A 17388-nucleotide genomic window follows, 5' to 3' on the forward strand; every position below is an offset into this window, starting at 1 on the left:
ATATTAGCAAACACTATTTCACTAGGAGGGTGGTGAAGCACTGGGATGGGTTCCCTAGGGAGGTGGTGGAATCTCCTTCCTTAGAGGTTTTTAAGGTCAGGCTTGACAAAGTCCTGGCTGGGATGATTTAGTTGGGAATTAGTCCTGCTTTGAGCAGGGTGTTGGGCTAGATACCTCCTGAGGTCCCTTCCAACCCTGATATTCTATTATTCTATGATTCTATGACTGGCTAGCTCCAGAGGACGGATGTGGGAAGCAGCCTTTCTGATCCAGGTCACTGTTTTGTTAGGGCTTGTCTACCCTTGAAAAGCTACAGAAGGACAGCTGCAGCGCTTCAGTGTAGACACTACCGACACTGATGGGAGGGGTTCTCCTGTCGGTGTAGGTATCCACCTCCCTGAGAGGCGGTAGTTAGGGCAATGGATGATTTCTGCTGTTGACCCAGTGCTGTCTACACAGGGACTTAGTCAGTTTAACTGTGTTGCTGAGGAGTGTGGATTTTTCACACCCTTGATTGACATAACTAAACTGACCTAATTTTCTAGTGTAGCCCAGGCCTTTGTTGATTGAAAGTAAGTCTCATCTCTGTAGCCTGTTACCTGGCCTGGGGAATGGGCGGCTCTCCTAGATTTTAAGGCCAGAAGGGACTGTTATATCATCTAGTCTGCCTGCATAACTGGCCATGGGGGAGGATGCACTAGGTGGGCTCTCGAGGCCCCTGCCAGCTCCTATGTTTCTATGATTCCTCACAGGGCAGGTGTCTACATCACCCACCACCAGAGCACCTGCCACCCTGGTGGGAGTCTTGGCTAATGAAGCCATGGAAATGAAACTCTCCTCTCACTTCTAGAAGTGGACTCTCTGGGGCAGGGCTGGGGCACGTGGGCAGGGCAGAGTGTGTGGGAAGCTTGCTGTGCTGAGCTTGCTCTGTGGGCGAACAGAAGCCTTCAGTCTCTAGGGCTGACAATCCAGCCTTAATTTCATCTAGAGAAAGAAGAGTGAAAGCCTGCTGGCCCTGCTGCCGGCGGTTAGTGTCTCCTGTGAGGCCGGGGTTCAGATGCTGGGAATGATGCAGGGAGATGCCCAGTTATCCAAGGGGTCCAAGCCTCCAGGGCACTCTAGTGCCCGTTCCTCAACACAGCCTTTCAGCTGGGCCCAGTGGTCCATATTTCTGTCTGTCAGTGTATCTGATTTGAAAAAGCGAATCCCGCTCTGAGGTCGAAGTGCTTTCTCTGTGAATCGCACACAATAGCTGTCTGTCCAAGCAACCAGATTTCCTCCCCTCCGATATCTGGCTAACAACCGCTTCTCTTGGCAATGCACAGGTGTGCATGGGGAGGAGAGCACTGGAGATCGCTGTACAATACATTTCACTGAGGTGTGAGGTTCCCCTCTGTTTGTGTGAGCAGGTCTCTGATTTCACTGTTCAGCCCTCAGGGTTCAGTTGCCTTCAGCCTCCATGTGCGCACCCCGATCTCCCTGTACACAAAGTCTCAGGATCCTGAACAATGCCCAACTCCGCAGACAGGGGTTGAGACATTTGTTAGTAAATTCCCACCCCATTCCTGGGGAGCAGGCAGAGCTGGGCTGGTGGCTGAGCTTGTTCGTTCAGCCCTTCTCTGAGTTTGCCTCTCCTCCCCGGCAAGCGAGCAGCACAGAAATGACAGCAGGGCTTTCTGGACCCGAGTCCGTTCTCTAGTGCGTCACTTCCACGCTGAGGCAGACAGCATAGATACTGCTCCTGCTCGAGGTGGCTGAGAGAAAGGAAGGCAGAGAGCGCGAAGAGGAAAGTGTAGCAAGCTTCAAGTACTGGTTGTGTGTTGGCATCCTCTGGCCCGGCGCGTTACATCTGTGTTATCTATGCCAAGGCCTGTCAGTCGAGAATAGGCCTGGTTAGCTCCTCCTGGTGCTGCATCGGCACACACAGTAACTGAACTGCATTGCACTTACATCATCTTCTCTTGAGCTGGCTGGGTGCCACAGGGGTGCTGTAAAGGGTGCTGACACTCAATACAAACCGGTCCCTCTGGTGAGGGACTTGGCCCCTGAGGATGTCATCTAAGAATAAGGAAACCAGGACTCATCCTGGCTTTGATTGGTTTTGAATGAAAGGGCAGTAGGCTCAGGGGGTGTCATCCCAGAGAAGATCACCAAAGCTGTGGGGAGGGCTTGGTAAGAGGGCCAGCAGTGATGGGACTTTCAGGGCAGGAGGGGAAAGAGGGCTACAGTGGGAAAGCAGGTAGGTCAGCTTCAGGCCAGCTGGAATGGGCCAGGCTTCCCCTGGTGTGAAATGGCCTTTCTTGTTTGGAAACTGTCCCATGTTCTAAACCTGGGATGGTGAGTGTGTGGGGCCATTGGCAGTAAATTGTGGCTAGAGGGCGTAGATGGCACAAGGGGAGCCAGGTGCAGATGGATCTGCCAGAAACCATTTTAAGTGTCCAAGTGCACTGTGGAGGGCTCTTGCCTTCTGCTGAAACTCAGGGGTTGGCTGCTGCAGGAGGCGGAGCACGGGCCCCAAAGGCCCTGGGGAGGCACAGCCTTGGGGTGAATGTGCTGGGAGAGATGGGTTGGAGGTTTGATGGCTGCTTACCACACATCTCCATTTCCCTAGTGATCTAATTACGTTATTTAACTGGGAGACACCAAGCCCTTTCCACCTGACTCCTGTCAGTGGCATGCTGGAGCCAGGCTCTGAGTGCGTGGTGAAGGTGACCTTCCAGCCCCAGATGGCACTGGTGTACGATGCGATAGCAGTGTGTTGGTTTGGAGACAATGAGGAACAGAAGAGGACCATCAAGCTAAGAGCCATCGGTGAGGCTTTCTAGAGTGTAAAGGCAAAAGAAGCCAGCACAGTCCATAAGCATGGGAGCCTGCAGAATCATATTCCAGACAAATGCATCAAGAGGCCCTGACTAATGGCCCTTCTGTTGTCCCATGCGAACCAGGGGTGGCCAAAGAGAAGCCCGCAGGTTGAAACTGGCCCATGAAATTCTGTAATATGATGTGTGGTCATCTTTAATACAGAGAGAGTGTGGAGACTACAGGTCCCAGCATGCAGTGCTGCGGCTTGGTCCAAAGGGGTAATTCTCTTGTTCTTCAGTCACTTGATGCGGGAAGACAAGGTGATTTAATTTGCACAATAGTAAAAACACTAGAAGCCGCAGGAGCCTTGCCTATACTAGGGCTCTCATGAGTGCTACCAGTTGGAGTTTTTTTCTAAGGCCAAAGTGTGGCTCCATGCGGGCGATTATCTTGAGCAACCACAGTTACTAAGACATAGAACTGTTCTTTGCCAAGGGCCCTGCTGGCGTAAAGAGAATAGCTAGGGCCTAATGTGTGTTATCAGGAGAGTGACAAACAAAAGGCCTTGCCCCTTGATCCTGCGTTCTAATTTATAATAGCCAAATATCCTCGCCTTCTGGTGCGTGTGCCGGGGGAACTGTGTGAAGATGTCGAGCCTGGGGACTTCCGGGACGTGCTGTGCTTTGGTTCTGTGGCTGTCGGCACCACTGTGGAGAGACAAGTGGAGATCTGCAACCCATCCGTGGTGAGTTGGCAAGGCGGGCGTAAGTCTGTTCCTCCCAGACCTCAGCTGCTAACACGCTTTATTCTCCTTACTACAGCTGTACAAATAACGGGTGTGTGCAGGGGAGAGTGCGGTGGGGGCTGCGTGTCAGGAAGCTGTGAGCGTGGGCATGGAATAAGGCTGGCGAATTCGAGAGAGACAGATAGATTTATACCCGGTGAAGAAGAGCCATGTGTTTCTCTCTTGTTTCACTGGGCATCAGCCACACCGAGAGGGTCACTTCTCAGAGCAAAACTGGACTTTGCAAATGAGCAAATGACTGTGACGCTTGAGGAAAGGGGGGTGGGCGCAGCTGGCAGTGAGCTCGAGCCAGGCATAGTGCAGACAGGCTCTGCGCAGGCTTCTCCCACCCCTACAGTTCTGCCAGGGTGCCTCACTCCTGACCCTTAGCCCCCCGCTATTCTGGTCCTGGCCACCCTGCACCTACCTCTGCCAATGCTGGTCAGGCATATGTCAGGTGGCAACACACAAGATAAATAATACCATGGTGTCCAGGGGCGGCTGTAGGTATTTTGCTGCCCCAAGCACGGCAGGCAGGCTGCCTTCGGCGGCTTGCCTGCGGGAGGTCCCCGGCCCCGCAGATTCGGCGGCACGCCTGCGGGAGGTCCGCCGAAGCCACGGGACCGGTGGACCCTCTGCAGGCATGCCGCTGAAGGCAGCCTGCCTGCCGCCCTCGCGGCGACCGGCAGAGCGCCCCCCGTGGCTTGCCGCCCCAGGCACGCGCTTGGCGTGCTGGTGCCTGGAGCCGCCCCTGATGGTGTCCTAATTAGTCAAGCAAACTGCCTTTCAATGCTCTTAGTGGTGGCGTTAAAATCTGCTGATACACCCAGGAGCCCTGCTGATTTCGATGGGGTTGCATAGTTCTGGCCTGCCCTGTGTTTCAGAGTGATCCCTGTCTGTCCTGGTGCCAGGGAGGTGTCTTTCTTGGGTTGGTGGTTTCTCATTCCCAGGTGCCTCTCCTGCAGCTTGTTTGATGTGCCCCCAGGGCTCGCCTAAGCCTTGCCGGCGAGGAGGACATGCTCTACCTTAGGGCTCAAGAACCTTGGCGGTTTTCCATCAAAACAAACCGCCTGTTTCACACTTTACGGGTTGGATGTGGAAGGGGATCATCGATTTAGAAGATGAGAGCACAGGTTGTAAAGCCTGAGAAACAGACTAAGGAAGCCTTCCCCTTTAGATGACTCTTATTTCTATTGTGAAAGCACCCAGAAGCCCCAAACAGGGCCCAGGGCCCTCTTAGTCAGTCAGTCCCTGCCCTTGTCTAAGATTCTTACACGGTAAAACATGGCTGAACAGACAGACGGGGATGGGGGACCGGAAGCGGTAGAGATGGTATCAGTCTCAGTGGGCAGTAATCGCTAGCCGGACCCTCCTGCAGCTTTACATTCCCGCTGGCTGAGGCTTTCTGGGACACAAATGATGACCATCCCTAAAGAAGCAGAGCTCTGTGTAAGCCTGAAAGCTTGTCTCTCTCACCACCAGAAGTTACCGCCAGAATAAAAGATATTACCTCGCTGACCTTGTCTCTCTACCATCCCTAAAAGCAGCCCAGCAGATGGCAGCATTTCCTGGGAAATCAGGAAAGGCGCCTGCTTTACACTGGGTAGCCTGGTGACCCCAAAGGAGGGTGAGCTCCCTTCTCCGGACGGACATTTTGCTGTCAGGCCTCATTGGCTGCTTAGAGTTTTGTCTGAGTTTGCTGCTGAACAGACTGAGGGACAGCTAGTCAGTGACCGTGCAGGTGGGGGCTGTGCTGGCTTCCTCAGACAGCTCTGCAATGCACCTCAGTTCTGAGCTGCTGCACCCGGCGGCAAACCCACTCTTGGTGTCTCCTGCACAGAAGCAGCTAACCTTGCTGCTTTGGGAATGTAGGCAGATGCCCACTAGAAACCAGGGGGAGGTTCTCCCCAACTCACGTCACTTGTGACTCGCTATAAATAAGACCCAGCTCTCTAAGGTGACAGACAAGTACATTTGCCGACTCAGGGCTCAGCTGACATAAGAACACAGATCTTAAACTGATAGTCTTCAAAATGCAGAGCAACCTAGTCTGGACCGGAACTGTAGGAACCTGCTCATCTCCCCCCACAGGTCAGCGTCCCGTTTAGGATTGAGAGAGCAAAGGAGCCCCTGCTCCGGGATTACGTCTTCTCTTGCGATGTCACACAGGCCATTGTTCCAGCCAATGGGAAGCTGCTTATCTCTGTGCGCTTTAGCCCCCAGACAGTAGGGGTGCAGAGTGTGGACTATTTCACCATCGAGCCGGTAGGGAACCTCACCCAAACGGTCCTGAAGGTGATTGGATCATGCAAAGGTATCAAAGGACTGTCCCCCGTGTCTTCAGGGCCCTTCTGACTGGGGTAGGGGAGTGGCTGACAGCGTGTCCGGTACGTGGGCTGGGACTGGCTTTCTGCCAGGTTCCACGCTCCTCTTGGCCCCAGTGGAGTGTAAATTCTACCACTCGCTTGTGCTTCGGCATGAGGCTATTGGAAGAGCATGTCCAGCTGTTTGCTGAGGCAGATTGGTTTGGGGACCTGTCAGATGATTCGCTTCTGACTTAGGATGATCCACATTGGCTGAAATAGAGTGTGCTGCAGGGATAGAAATTGGTATGAAAGCGTCAGGCATTGGTTGTTGTTCCAGGTCCCTTAGTGTGCCTGCAACATTCCTTCATGAACTTTGGCTGGCTCAACCTTGGAGAGTGTGTGACGCAGCCTTTGGAAATCAGCAACATTTCGGATGTCCCTGCCTATTACCAGTTCGACATCGATGGCAGAGAGAGCGTCTTCTCCTTTGACCGCCCGTGTGGAGTCCTGAGCGGGATGGCCACTCTCATCCTGAGGGTGACCTTTTGGCCTACTCACCCTATCATCTGTTACCGCAGAGTGGTTTGCCTCGTCCATCACCAGGTAGGAGGGGCAGCAGGCGACGCTGTTACTGAGATGTCAGAGCACAAAGGAAACCTTTTCTGCTTGGGAACGGAGAGGGGATGAGAGAAATGCTGTTGCAGAGCCTTGCTCATCACTTGGTTCTGTGCCTCCAGAGAGGGAAAGGATCTGCAAGTGGCAGGAGAGTGCTGCATGGCGTTCTGCTGAGGAGATGTGTATATGCTCAAGGGCTAGTGTCTATTCGGTCTGGCTGTGTTAGGCACCAGGCAGCTGCGCTCATTTCAGAGCAAGATGTTTGTCACCAACACCAGGTTAAAAAATGAAACACAAATTGCCTCCCCCACCGTGTTTGGTGGTGAATGTCAGGCTATGAAGACAGACTGTGTTGGTACAGGTTGTGCTACTCAAGCTTCCCCCACGTGACTCTGCCAGCACACCTCAATCCTGACCTCCTGTTCCAGTGTGGGGCTCTCTTTCACAGCTCTGCCAATGTACCATAAGCCTGGCCTACAGAGTCTCCCACCTCAACCCTGACCTGTCTGCAATGCTCCCTTCTAGTCCTGGGCTCCCCTACGTAGCCCTGTAAACCCATCACTGCGTCTCCTCCTAATCCAGCCTGGGCCGTTTCTGAGCAGACTCTTCACTGGGTGGTGTGTTAGATCTGCAAACTCCTCTCACTTGTGAGTCAGGTTACGTGTCTGGAAACGAAAGGCTGGTGCACTGATCCTGCATCGTGTGCCATCTACATCCCTCCCTAATTCTAGCAAAGCTATTGGGCCAAATCCAGAGGCAATGTCAATGGTGGTGTGTGTTTACACAGTGCTAAGTCTGTCACTTACCCCGGGGGGGGAGGGGGAATGTATATGTGATGCGTAACAGGAAAAGCAGCCAACCAGAGGGCAGTCAAAGTAGCCTGTTTCCTGCAAGTGTTTCTGGCACTTCCCCAGGATCCATTGTTCCTGGATTTGTTTGGTACCTGCCATTCTGATACAACTAAACCAGCCATCCTGCGGCCAAGACACCTCTCGTGGTACAGGACCAACATGGCACGAGGACTGACCTTCTACCCACCAGACATCCTGAGCTCGATGCTGAGGGAGGGGAAGCTGCAGATGGATGACAATAGAGCCCTCAAGCTGCCTCCACAGGTATGGGCTGCCCTGTGCAGATGCCACGCTGCCCTTGCTCTGCCCACCAGGGCACTGGTTGCCCACTGCAGATGCCAGGCTGCCCTCATGCTAATTATGCAGTTACAAGTGTATATAGCATATATTACTGGCATTCATCTGCCTGAGTTCTGATCCCAGCTCAGTTACTAGCCCACTGTGGGCCTTTGAACTAATCGCTGGACCTTCTCTTGCCTCAGTCAACCTCTGATTGAAATTTGGCTAAAAAGCAGGAGCCTCCTTGGATCCCAAATGCTGAGCTTTCCTGGGAAACATGCTATAAAGGGGACGTTCTCTGTGCTTAGCTACAGCTTGCTGGTCATCTTGGCAGCCAGGACTGTGAGGTCACCTGGGCTCCCATGTCCTGTAGGGAGTGTGCTTTGCTGTAGTGTTTACCCCGGGGCTAGTCAGAGATCTGTTTCCTTCTCCTAGGTCCCTGAAGATAAGCCCCCTGAGGAGTACCCATACATCGACCCCATGACCGAATACTTCCACGATGGCATAACCAGTGACCTCACCATCTTTCCCCCTCACGTCAGTGTCAGCGTTAGGGAGTTTGATTTTGGTTGCTGTGTGCGGCTCCAGGAGGTGGAACCACTTCCTCTCTGCCTGACCAACCACACCAAAGGAAAGATCACTGTTACATGGATATGCAGGCCAGAGAGTCCCTTCCGGGTGACCCCTGAAACCTGCGACATCCCACCTCTGAAATCCACAGCCTTTCGCCTCGTTTTCCACCCCTCTCAGCTCAACACTCTGTATGCAGCAGAGCTGGAAGGCTTTGCCTTCTACAAGGTCAGTAGGAATTACCAGAATCCACACCAAATGCAGCCACATTAATGTCAAGGGCTTGACTGAAATCTAGACCTATGGCTTTCACCATGTCGGGCCTAAGATCTGTCCACCCCAGTGCTCCAGTCCCGAGGTAGGGAGTGAGTTAAGGAGAAATCGCATTGCCACCACACTGCCTGGGCGGGTTAGGCTGAGTTGGCTTTATTTAAACTGCATTTTGTCATATCAGACTTTCTCTGCTCTGAATGAGTGGCCTAGAGGAGGACAAATGCTCCCCAACCAGCTGCCTGTTCCATTGCTGCTCCTTCCCTCTCTGTGGGCAGGTGTGGAAATACCCACAAAGTTTGACAACAAAATGGTTGAGAATCATTTCACTGACACCCTCCTTTTGCCATGTCCTGAGTTCAGGCCAGTCAGTGTGAGCAGCAGGATGGCTGGGGAGCGAAGAGTTGGTTCAATCATCCAAGACTCAGAAGAGCAAGGTTGAGTTCCCAGCTCTTCCACAGGCTTCCTGTGTCACCTTGGGCATGTCACTTAGTTTCCCTGGGCTTCAGTTGCTGTAATATGGGGCTAAGAGCACGTCACAGGCGTGTGGCGAGGGTGAATGCATTAAAGATTGTGAAGCTCAGATACCTGCAGTAGTGGGGGACAGATAAGTACATAACTTATCTAGCATTGGGATGTCACTCTCTGGAGGTCATTCCTGATCCCGCCCTGACCGGCCCTGCTTCCCTGACGCAGGTCGGCTCCTCTGTATCCCCTGAGGGTGGCAATCATATGAATGGCTGCTCATGCTATCTCATCTGAAGATGGTTCTGTGGCACTTTTCCTCCCCACGGATGCACGATTCTGTCTCTCCTTTGCCTGCAGGTGCTGAGACACTATAGTAACATCGAGGAGGACAGCACCATGTGTCCATCCTGGTGCCTGACCATCCGGCTGAGGGGCCACACCTTTGAAGCAGATCGGCAACACTTTATCCCGCATTATGTCCTGGACTCCCCCAAGGTGAGTGTGGTCGGTGTGTGTCATGTGAAAAGTACGTGGTGAATCTTCGATGTGGAGAGTCCTGGAGTACGTAACGCTCTCTCCTCCTGTCCTGGTCAGAGATGTGCTTTGGGTGGCTTCCTACCCTATGGAGAACTCCCAGCTTAGGACAGGTGGGGGAGTCCCCCCGTATCCCAGTTCTCTTGTGTCCCAGCTTGTAATGAACAGCTTGGTCCTTCCTGTCAAAGCTGGTCCTTACAAGTGACGAGATAGCTGAGACAGCCCCTCTCCCCATGTGCCTTAGCTAGTCTCCAGCCATTGGGGGTGGGGGGGTCAGCGACAGAGCAGCACACCAAGACTTTATTGGAAGAGAGGTGTCCTGCAAGGCAAAGTGAGACAAAAGTTGTGCTCTTGCTGCTGCTTCTCCCGCACAGGGGTTGTCCTTCCCACGAGGCTAAGGAAGATCTGACTTGCCCCATCTCCAAGAGCCTACAGCCTTCTAGGAAGAGCCCTCTTGAGAAGTCAGACGAGACTCCCCAGCTAGCCCAGAGGCACCCAGCAAAGGGGCTGCCTTGGTAATTTGCCAAAAACCCAATAGCCACCCATGATTTGCATAAAGTGGAGCAGATTGCAGCCATCTTTCTCTTTAACCCAGAGTGGGGCCTGCAGAGGTTTGGATTGGTAAGGAGCATGGCATGCTGGGCGTGGAGTCTCAGCAGGCCACTTCAGACAAATAAAGGAGTGGGCAGGTGCAGTCCTCACAGCTCCACAGGTTGCTGTCAGTCTGTTGGCCGCACCTTGTCCGCCTTAGAGTGAATTCACTTTCTTCTCTTGCTTCCTTAGAAGTAGTGGCAGGGTTCACCAAGGGCTCAGGCTGGTGCTTGTCAGATTCCGGAAAGGGGAATTCAACTAGACAAAGATTTCCTGTGTAAACTGGCCTTCTGAAATGAACCCAGCCCTCCCGGCTCACTTTCTGTCCATCAGGTGTTCCCTGCGGTGGGTCCGAACACCAACACCTACCGCAGCGTGCTGCTCTGGAACGTTGGCACCTCCCCGATCACCTTCTGCATGAACCAGGACACCTGTCCCTCTGTTTTGGTCAAACCCTGCTCAGGGTACGTAGCCCCAGGAGCCCACCAGATCTTCCTTCTCTCAACGCAGCCGGCGGACATGGCCACGCACCAGCACATCCTGTCCTTGCAGTTGAACTCCTATCCCAAGTACACCCAGGTAGGGCGAGGGTAGAAGGGCTGTTTTGTATTCTGTTCTCTCCCTTCGTGATAACCTTCACCATGGGCCTGGTTATTTCTCCTTTTTGGTAGTTTGGTTTCTTCTCTTTTTGAAGTGGGAAATTAACGTCTTCTAAAATGTCCTTTGGGTGGCATCAATGTGCCCATTTCTTACTGGCACAGCAGGTGCCTTCCAGGGCCTGGTGCCCCTTGTTCTCCTGCCTGCTTTGTGCCAAGGTTTCTTCAGGACTCTCCGTGACAGCACAACAGGAAGGCCCAGAGTCCTTCCCCTTCAAGCTCATCCCTGTTGTGATCCCAGATGCCTTTTCGAAGGAGCTGCAAATTTGTCTGGTCCTTTTAGAACTCAGCTAAGATTTCCTGCTACTGTCTATTCCCTTTCCCTGAGTCCCGTAGGAGATCCCGCTCCGGAGCAGTGGCGAGTCCCTTCTGTTGCTCTTAGAAGGAGATGGGAATCTGTACTTCAAGCCTACCTGTGTGGGGACCTCAACCACACGCACTTACACCATAAAGAACTGCACAAGGTTACTGATGCATTTCAAGTGGAAGATCCAGGAGTCTGACAGCAAGGTCCTGTCCGTCAAGCCCGCCACAGGGGTCATCCAGCCCAACGAAGCCTTGGTGAGTTCTGCCAAAGTCATTTTCTTCCGCCACCCACCATACAGCTGAGAGCAAAACCACATGGCAGCAGTTCATAGCCCCACTGGCCAAGAGCAGAGGGTGCCAGTACATGTCTCGGGTAGGGTAGCTAGCCAGCTTCCTCCAGCTTGATCTGGAAGTAAGTTTGCTCCACCACATCCTTGTTTCCTTCCAGGCACTAGGAGCAAATATATTGTAAACCACTGGGCAGGTTTCCCTCTGCACCTCCTGTGGAGGGTAGCAAGAACTGGTGTATCTGAGAAGGCCTGGTTGTGAGTGTCTAGGCATGTGTTCCCTGTAAGAACCCCCAACACAGGGGTCAGGTAATGGGCAGACACAATCAGGAGTCAGGACAGAGCTGAATGGAAGGATGGTTGCTGGAGTGTGACTGAGACACCAGTGAGTGTCTGTCTTACACACCCAGGATTGTCAGCTGCTCCACAATGTGTTTGGAATTGACTCCCTGGCCCGGGCAGTGGAAAGGCTGGGAACACCAGTGAATGCCCTCTCCCTCCTGTGATTCCAGGCTCAGGCATGGACCTTTACCCCTGGGGAGGAGACCAAGTATCTCCTGCGAAGCTGGGTGTCGGTCTGGAGAGCCCAAGGGAGTTCAGCCCCTGAGTTTCCTGAGAGCACCCGCTACACCCTGCGGGTTATTGGTGAGGGGGCACTGGGCACCATTATGGTAAGTACCAGAGTGTGGGAGAGGGGGAAGGGGAGGAGTGTCTCCCCGGGGGATTAATGGGCTAAGCTGACTCTCCAGCCTCCTAGTAAAGTACTAGAGGAGGGTGGGACAACGGGTGCTTGGAGCCCAACGGCAGCTTCTTTCCAGAGGGAAGGAGGTGATAGTAGAGGAAAGAATGTTACTCCCGCTCTGCTGGACTTCTGGGTTGGCCTTGCATTCAGCAAGATCCATCACCCGTCCATCGTTTTATCATCAGGTGCCTATGCAGTTCCCCTCCTCTTTGCGTGGGGCAAGGCCCCATAGTAAGACTACAAGTCCCAGCAGGCAATGCTTTATAATCTCTATGGTGCAGACTGGGTCCCTGTGCTACACTATGTATATTGGCCTAGCCCGATAGCAGCCTTGTCCTGCCCCCTGAGCAGTCTGCGCTGATGTAACAATACCAGCCTGATCCTTGTGTGCCGGCTTTGGGCTCTAGGCTCAGGAGGAGCAGCTGGACCTAGGGAACGTTCTGGTTGGCGGCCTGCAGTCCTGTGACCTTGTATTGTTGAATAATGGGACCTGTTCTCTGAACTACATCCTCCACGTGGAGCAGATAATCACAGGACCATGTGACCCTGAGGAAGTCCTCAGCGATCCGCTAGGTATTAAAAGAATGTGTGGGGCAGCGGGATGGGGGGCACTGGGCCTTGTTTTTATTGCAGGCAAAGGCATTCTAAAATGGACGAATTGCTCTTGCCAGCTTGAGAAACACCCATTCTTTCTGTGACAGCTGGTATGTTTGAGAAGGTACAGGTGTGTCCTGTCTGTCTGTCATTTTATACTGGGTACCTAGTACAAACCTCTGCCACTATTATTAGAGCTATCACACGTTTCTACTAAAACAAAAGCTCCCTGTTCTCATCACTCACCAGTATTGCTCACTTCATCTGAAAATTTCCATGCTGGGGTCCTGCTCAAAGTTTCAGCTTAAAGGGTAAAATTTTGAGCAAAATCAATTCAGAAGTTTTTGGATTTGGGAAAAAAAAACCACTTTCTTTTTAAAATAATATCAGTGCACAGATTTCTAAACAGGGCTAGAAGCAAAACCAGATTGATACTTGAAGCTTGTCGTGGAGAGTCCTCCATGAGGACTAGTGTGTGTCCGTGTTTGGTTTGGATTGAGCAGTTAGGTCTGTTTGAAAATGGCACCCTGGGTGTGTGCAGAACGAATATCTACATTCTGAACACCCCATGTATACGATGTAGCTTGATATATATAGAGAGAGAATTATCCTGAGACCAAGAGGTCAGTGCCCTCCCAGTACTCATGTCCTTTCCTTTCCCTTGCAGCTTTAGAGCTGGATCATTACAAGGGGATGATTCCTGCAAGGTCAAAGGCTGTTGTCCAAGCAACCGTCAGCCCAGCCCGTCAACTGCATTACACCTGGGCAATGAGTTACACCATTTCCACGCCCAAAGGTGAGAGCCCTGGCTTGCCAAGAAGGACCAAAAGGGCCGTTCCATTGCATCCAGCCAGGGGGCCCTTTCCATGCCAGACATAAACTGTCTGAATCTGCCAAGATGTCAGCTCCCAGCTGCGCCTCTCCCTCCATTCCCAGTGGATTACTCCTGCCTGCGGGAGTCTCTGTGCTGAACAGCTCGGCTGGACTCACGGGATGTTTTGCTTTCTCCCTTGCCCCCATGCTGTCTGCAGAGATGGTGTTAGACACAGCTGAGCCCTGGGGTGCCGAGGCAGAGATGGTGTTAGACACAGGGGTGCCGAGGCAGAGATGGCGTTAGACACAGCTGAGCCCTGGGGTGCCGAGGCAGAGATGGCGTTAGACAGAGGGGTGCCGAGGCAGAGATGGCGTTAGACACAGGGGTGCCGAGGCAGAGATGGCGTTAGACACAGGGGTGCCGAGGCAGAGATGGCGTTAGACACAGGGGTGCCGAGGCAGAGATGGCGTTAGACACAGGGGTGCCGAAGCAGAGATGGCGTTAGACACAGGGGTGCCGAGGCAGAGATGGGGTTAGACACAGGGGTGCCGAGGCAGAGATGGGGTTAGACACAGGGGTGCCGAGGCAGAGATGGGGTTAGACACAGGGGTGCCGAGGCAGAGATGGCGTTAGATACAGGGGTGCCGAGGCAGAGATGGGGTTAGACACAGGGGTGCCGAGGCAGAGATGGCGTTAGATACAGGGGTGCCGAGGCAGAGATGGGGTTAGACACAGGGGTGCTGAGGCAGAGATGGCGTTAGACACAGCTGAGCCCTGGGGTGCTGAGGCAGAGATGGGGTTAGACACAGGGGTGCTGAGGCAGAGATGGGGTTAGACACAGGGGTGCTGAGGCAGAGATGGGGTTAGACACAGGGGTGCCGAGGCAGAGATGGGGTTAGACACAGGGGTGCCGAGGCAGAGATGGCGTTAGATACAGGGGTGCCGAGGCAGAGATGGGGTTAGACACAGGGGTGCTGAGGCAGAGATGGCGTTAGACACAGCTGAGCCCTGGGGTGCCGAGGCAGAGATGGGGTTAGACACAGGGGTGCTGAGGCAGAGATGGGGTTAGACACAGGGGTGCTGAGGCAGAGATGGCGTTAGACACAGGGGTGCCGAGGCAGAGATGGCGTTAGACACAGCTGAGCCCTGGGGTGCCGAGGCAGAGATGGGGTTAGACACAGGGGTGCCGAGGCAGAGATGGCGTTAGACACAGGGGTGCCGAGGCAGAGATGGCGTTAGACACAGCTGAGCCCTGGGGTGCCGAGGCAGAGATGGCGTTAGACACAGGGGTGCCGAGGCAGAGATGGCGTTAGACACAGGGGTGCCGAGGCAGAGATGGTTCCCAGTCCACCCATGCCCCACCTTGTCCCCTCTCCTCCACATGCTTATGCCCCACCCATGCAGCTTCCCTTTATATGTCTTATAACAGACATGTTCATGTCTTGGTTGCTTCTGACACGTGTGCCCGGGCATCCCAGGCAGGGGTCTGGCTCTCCGGTGGGGATCCAGACCCTACTTCTAGCCTACCCTGGGCAGCTTCCCTCGACATTGCACTGACTAGTTCTTGTCTCTTCTCCTGCAAGCTCGGGATCCTGCAAACACCGTAGGGAAGCAGCAGGCCCTCTGCTGTGTAGTAGCGACGGGCGTCTACCCCTCTGTCTGCGTCACGGATGTGTGTGCAGCAGGAAGTGCCCGCGGCATCAGCAAGCTGCACCTCTGGAGGCTCTTTGCACTGGAAACTCTGAACCAGTACCTGGAGCGAGACCCCACCTCCGCAGAGCTCACCTACAGGGTTCCCACAAGGCACAGGTGACTGGAGACCCAACCCAGAGGAGCCTGTAACCTGCAGTACAATCCAGGAAGGGAAAGCATGGCTGGAGGGTTTGATATGCAGCTCGGTGTCACCTTCGCTGACTCCTTCTCAGCCCCAAAGCAGGCAGCTCCTCACCTCGCCCTGGCCCGCTGCCTGTGCTCCCTGCCTTGTCCTTTCCCCTCTGCGGGGAGGCTGGAAGCCTTGAAACTTCACCTCGCCTTTCTCCCTCTCCTCGGGTCCCTCTGCATGGACTCAGCATTGCCTTGCTGCATGTGTGTGAGCCTGCTGGATGGTAGCAGGGCGTGGAGAACGGGAATGAGTCCCACCCCGCTCCCCTGTCTGCAGCCATCCAGAGGTGATGCACTGAGCTTGGGTGGGCACTGCAATCCCGCAGGCCCCCATCTCCTCTCCAGGGCCCAGCGTCCGGCTGAGCTGCCATTCTGGCTGTGCCCAGCTCTCTTTGTAGGAGGGCAGTAGCATTCCTGGGTCAGCCAGGGAGGTTCCTGGCTATGACCTGTGTTGTGCCCGCTCTAGGCACTAAATGCACTGTGCCTACCCAGCATGCTTAGCCCTCGCTGTGTGTTGAGATTCCCAGTGTGGAGTGAAGAGCCACCTTAGACAGAGGCAGCTCTCAGGAGGAGGGGAAAGTGTTTGAGTGTCTGGGTGCCTCCGCTCTGGGCAGCTGATATTCCTGGAGTGTGGAGCCCTCATGAGGAGTGAAGGTCACTAGCTTCTGCTGGTACCCAAGGGAGGAGCCTCCCGGCAGTTGTGTTGCATCCATCTCCTGCAGCACCTCCAGTGAGCTTTCCCTCCTCTTGGCTTGATTTCATCTCCTCTTTCTCTGCCCTGCACAGCGTCTGCCCAGTCCCCCCCGTGCACACCCCCGTCCTGCTGGATTTCAACTTTGGGGCTGCTCCGATAGAAGCCGAGCCATCCGTGGTGATCCTCATGCTGGAGAACAATGGGGTCGTGCCAGTGGAATGGTACGTAGCTCTCGTTAAACCCCGTGCCCTCTGCTGGAATCAGAGCTGCCCCTGGACATGGAGCTGCTCCCAGGGCACTGAGTGCACTTGGCATCCAAGGGGCTCTATGTTCTGAGGGGTTGAGCTAGAGGAGATCTGACAGGGGACTTCAGCAGGAGGCTTCTGAGTACCCGACTGGGCTGAACTCCGTCCTATCACCTGGGGTCCTTCTGCAGAGGAAAAGCCAGGGTCGCTGCCCATCACAAACTGCGGGACTGTCCCAGTTTTCATGGATTCATCTTGTGTCCTGCAGGTCAGGCCTGAGACTCGTGGCTCTATCTGGGTGGGGAACCCAGGGCTGGGTTCCAGGAGGGTTCTGCAGGCAGGGCTGAGGGGGGTTGGCAGTGGTGAGGAGTTTCCAGCACTTCCGTGCCTTGTGCTAAAGCTGATACCTTCATGATCCCATCAGAACAAGCCCCCGTGTGGGAGTGATGCCTATTCTCATTCCTGCTCTGGCTGACTGGCTTTGCTGGGTCCATAGGGCCTTTCTGTTCCCCTCTGACCAGAAGATTGATGTGGAGCACTGGGCAGAAAACACAGAGTTCAACCCCAGTGAGCTGCACCAGATGAGAGTTCAGGACAACCAGCTCTTCAGTGTTTCCCCAAAGTCAGGAAGACTCTTCCCAGGACAGGAGCAAACAGTGCAGCTCTCGCACAGGTGACAGTTCATGCCCATCACACGGTGCATCCCCAGCAGGGCCCCATAGAAGTCCCTCTGACTGTGTCCTCTTTTTTCTGACCCCAATGTGGTCTTTACCGGAATCACGTCAATATCGTTTAAAATTGGATTGGCCAAGGCATTCAGGAATGTGCTCTCTGGACCCACCCTGGGCCAGCCGGACAGAGTGGGGAATGGAGAGATGGCTGGATAGCTCCTTTCCAGAGCCAGTTTGTGTGGTTTTATCTATTAGTAGTTTTAAAAAAATCAGGCTGGGCCCAGAGACCGGCTGTGTCAGCGACAGTGGCTCCATATAGAAAAATTAACCAGCTTTTACTTGGGGTCTAATCCTGATTGTCTCTAACTCTTCTGGACTTCAGGAACTCCGGGGCTCGGGCCTGTAAATTGGTGCGTGTCTATATCAAA

At 54.0% G+C, this 17388-nt stretch overlaps 1 protein-coding gene across 2 annotated transcripts in view; it reads left to right on the top strand.

Moving 5' to 3' along the window:
- CFAP65 (cilia and flagella associated protein 65) overlaps nucleotides 1-17388 on the top strand; it is a 41436-nt gene that overhangs the window by 6327 nt on the left and 17721 nt on the right. For both annotated transcript variants that reach the window (XM_045032857.1, XM_045032859.1), the window contains exons 6-20: nucleotides 2612-2811; nucleotides 3402-3547; nucleotides 5678-5900; nucleotides 6230-6495; nucleotides 7422-7622; nucleotides 8073-8435; nucleotides 9303-9440; nucleotides 10404-10649; nucleotides 11063-11287; nucleotides 11832-11990; nucleotides 12469-12634; nucleotides 13323-13451; nucleotides 15053-15278; nucleotides 16137-16265; nucleotides 16786-16962. In XM_045032857.1, coding sequence (XP_044888792.1) covers nucleotides 2612-2811; nucleotides 3402-3547; nucleotides 5678-5900; nucleotides 6230-6495; nucleotides 7422-7622; nucleotides 8073-8435; nucleotides 9303-9440; nucleotides 10404-10649; nucleotides 11063-11287; nucleotides 11832-11990; nucleotides 12469-12634; nucleotides 13323-13451; nucleotides 15053-15278; nucleotides 16137-16265; nucleotides 16786-16962 — 2994 coding nt within the window. The remainder of the gene's footprint in view (nucleotides 1-2611; nucleotides 2812-3401; nucleotides 3548-5677; nucleotides 5901-6229; nucleotides 6496-7421; nucleotides 7623-8072; nucleotides 8436-9302; nucleotides 9441-10403; nucleotides 10650-11062; nucleotides 11288-11831; nucleotides 11991-12468; nucleotides 12635-13322; nucleotides 13452-15052; nucleotides 15279-16136; nucleotides 16266-16785; nucleotides 16963-17388) is intronic.

Source organism: Mauremys mutica, chromosome 10, assembly GCF_020497125.1.
Source record: "Mauremys mutica isolate MM-2020 ecotype Southern chromosome 10, ASM2049712v1, whole genome shotgun sequence".
Classification (NCBI taxonomy): Eukaryota; Metazoa; Chordata; order Testudines; family Geoemydidae; genus Mauremys; species Mauremys mutica.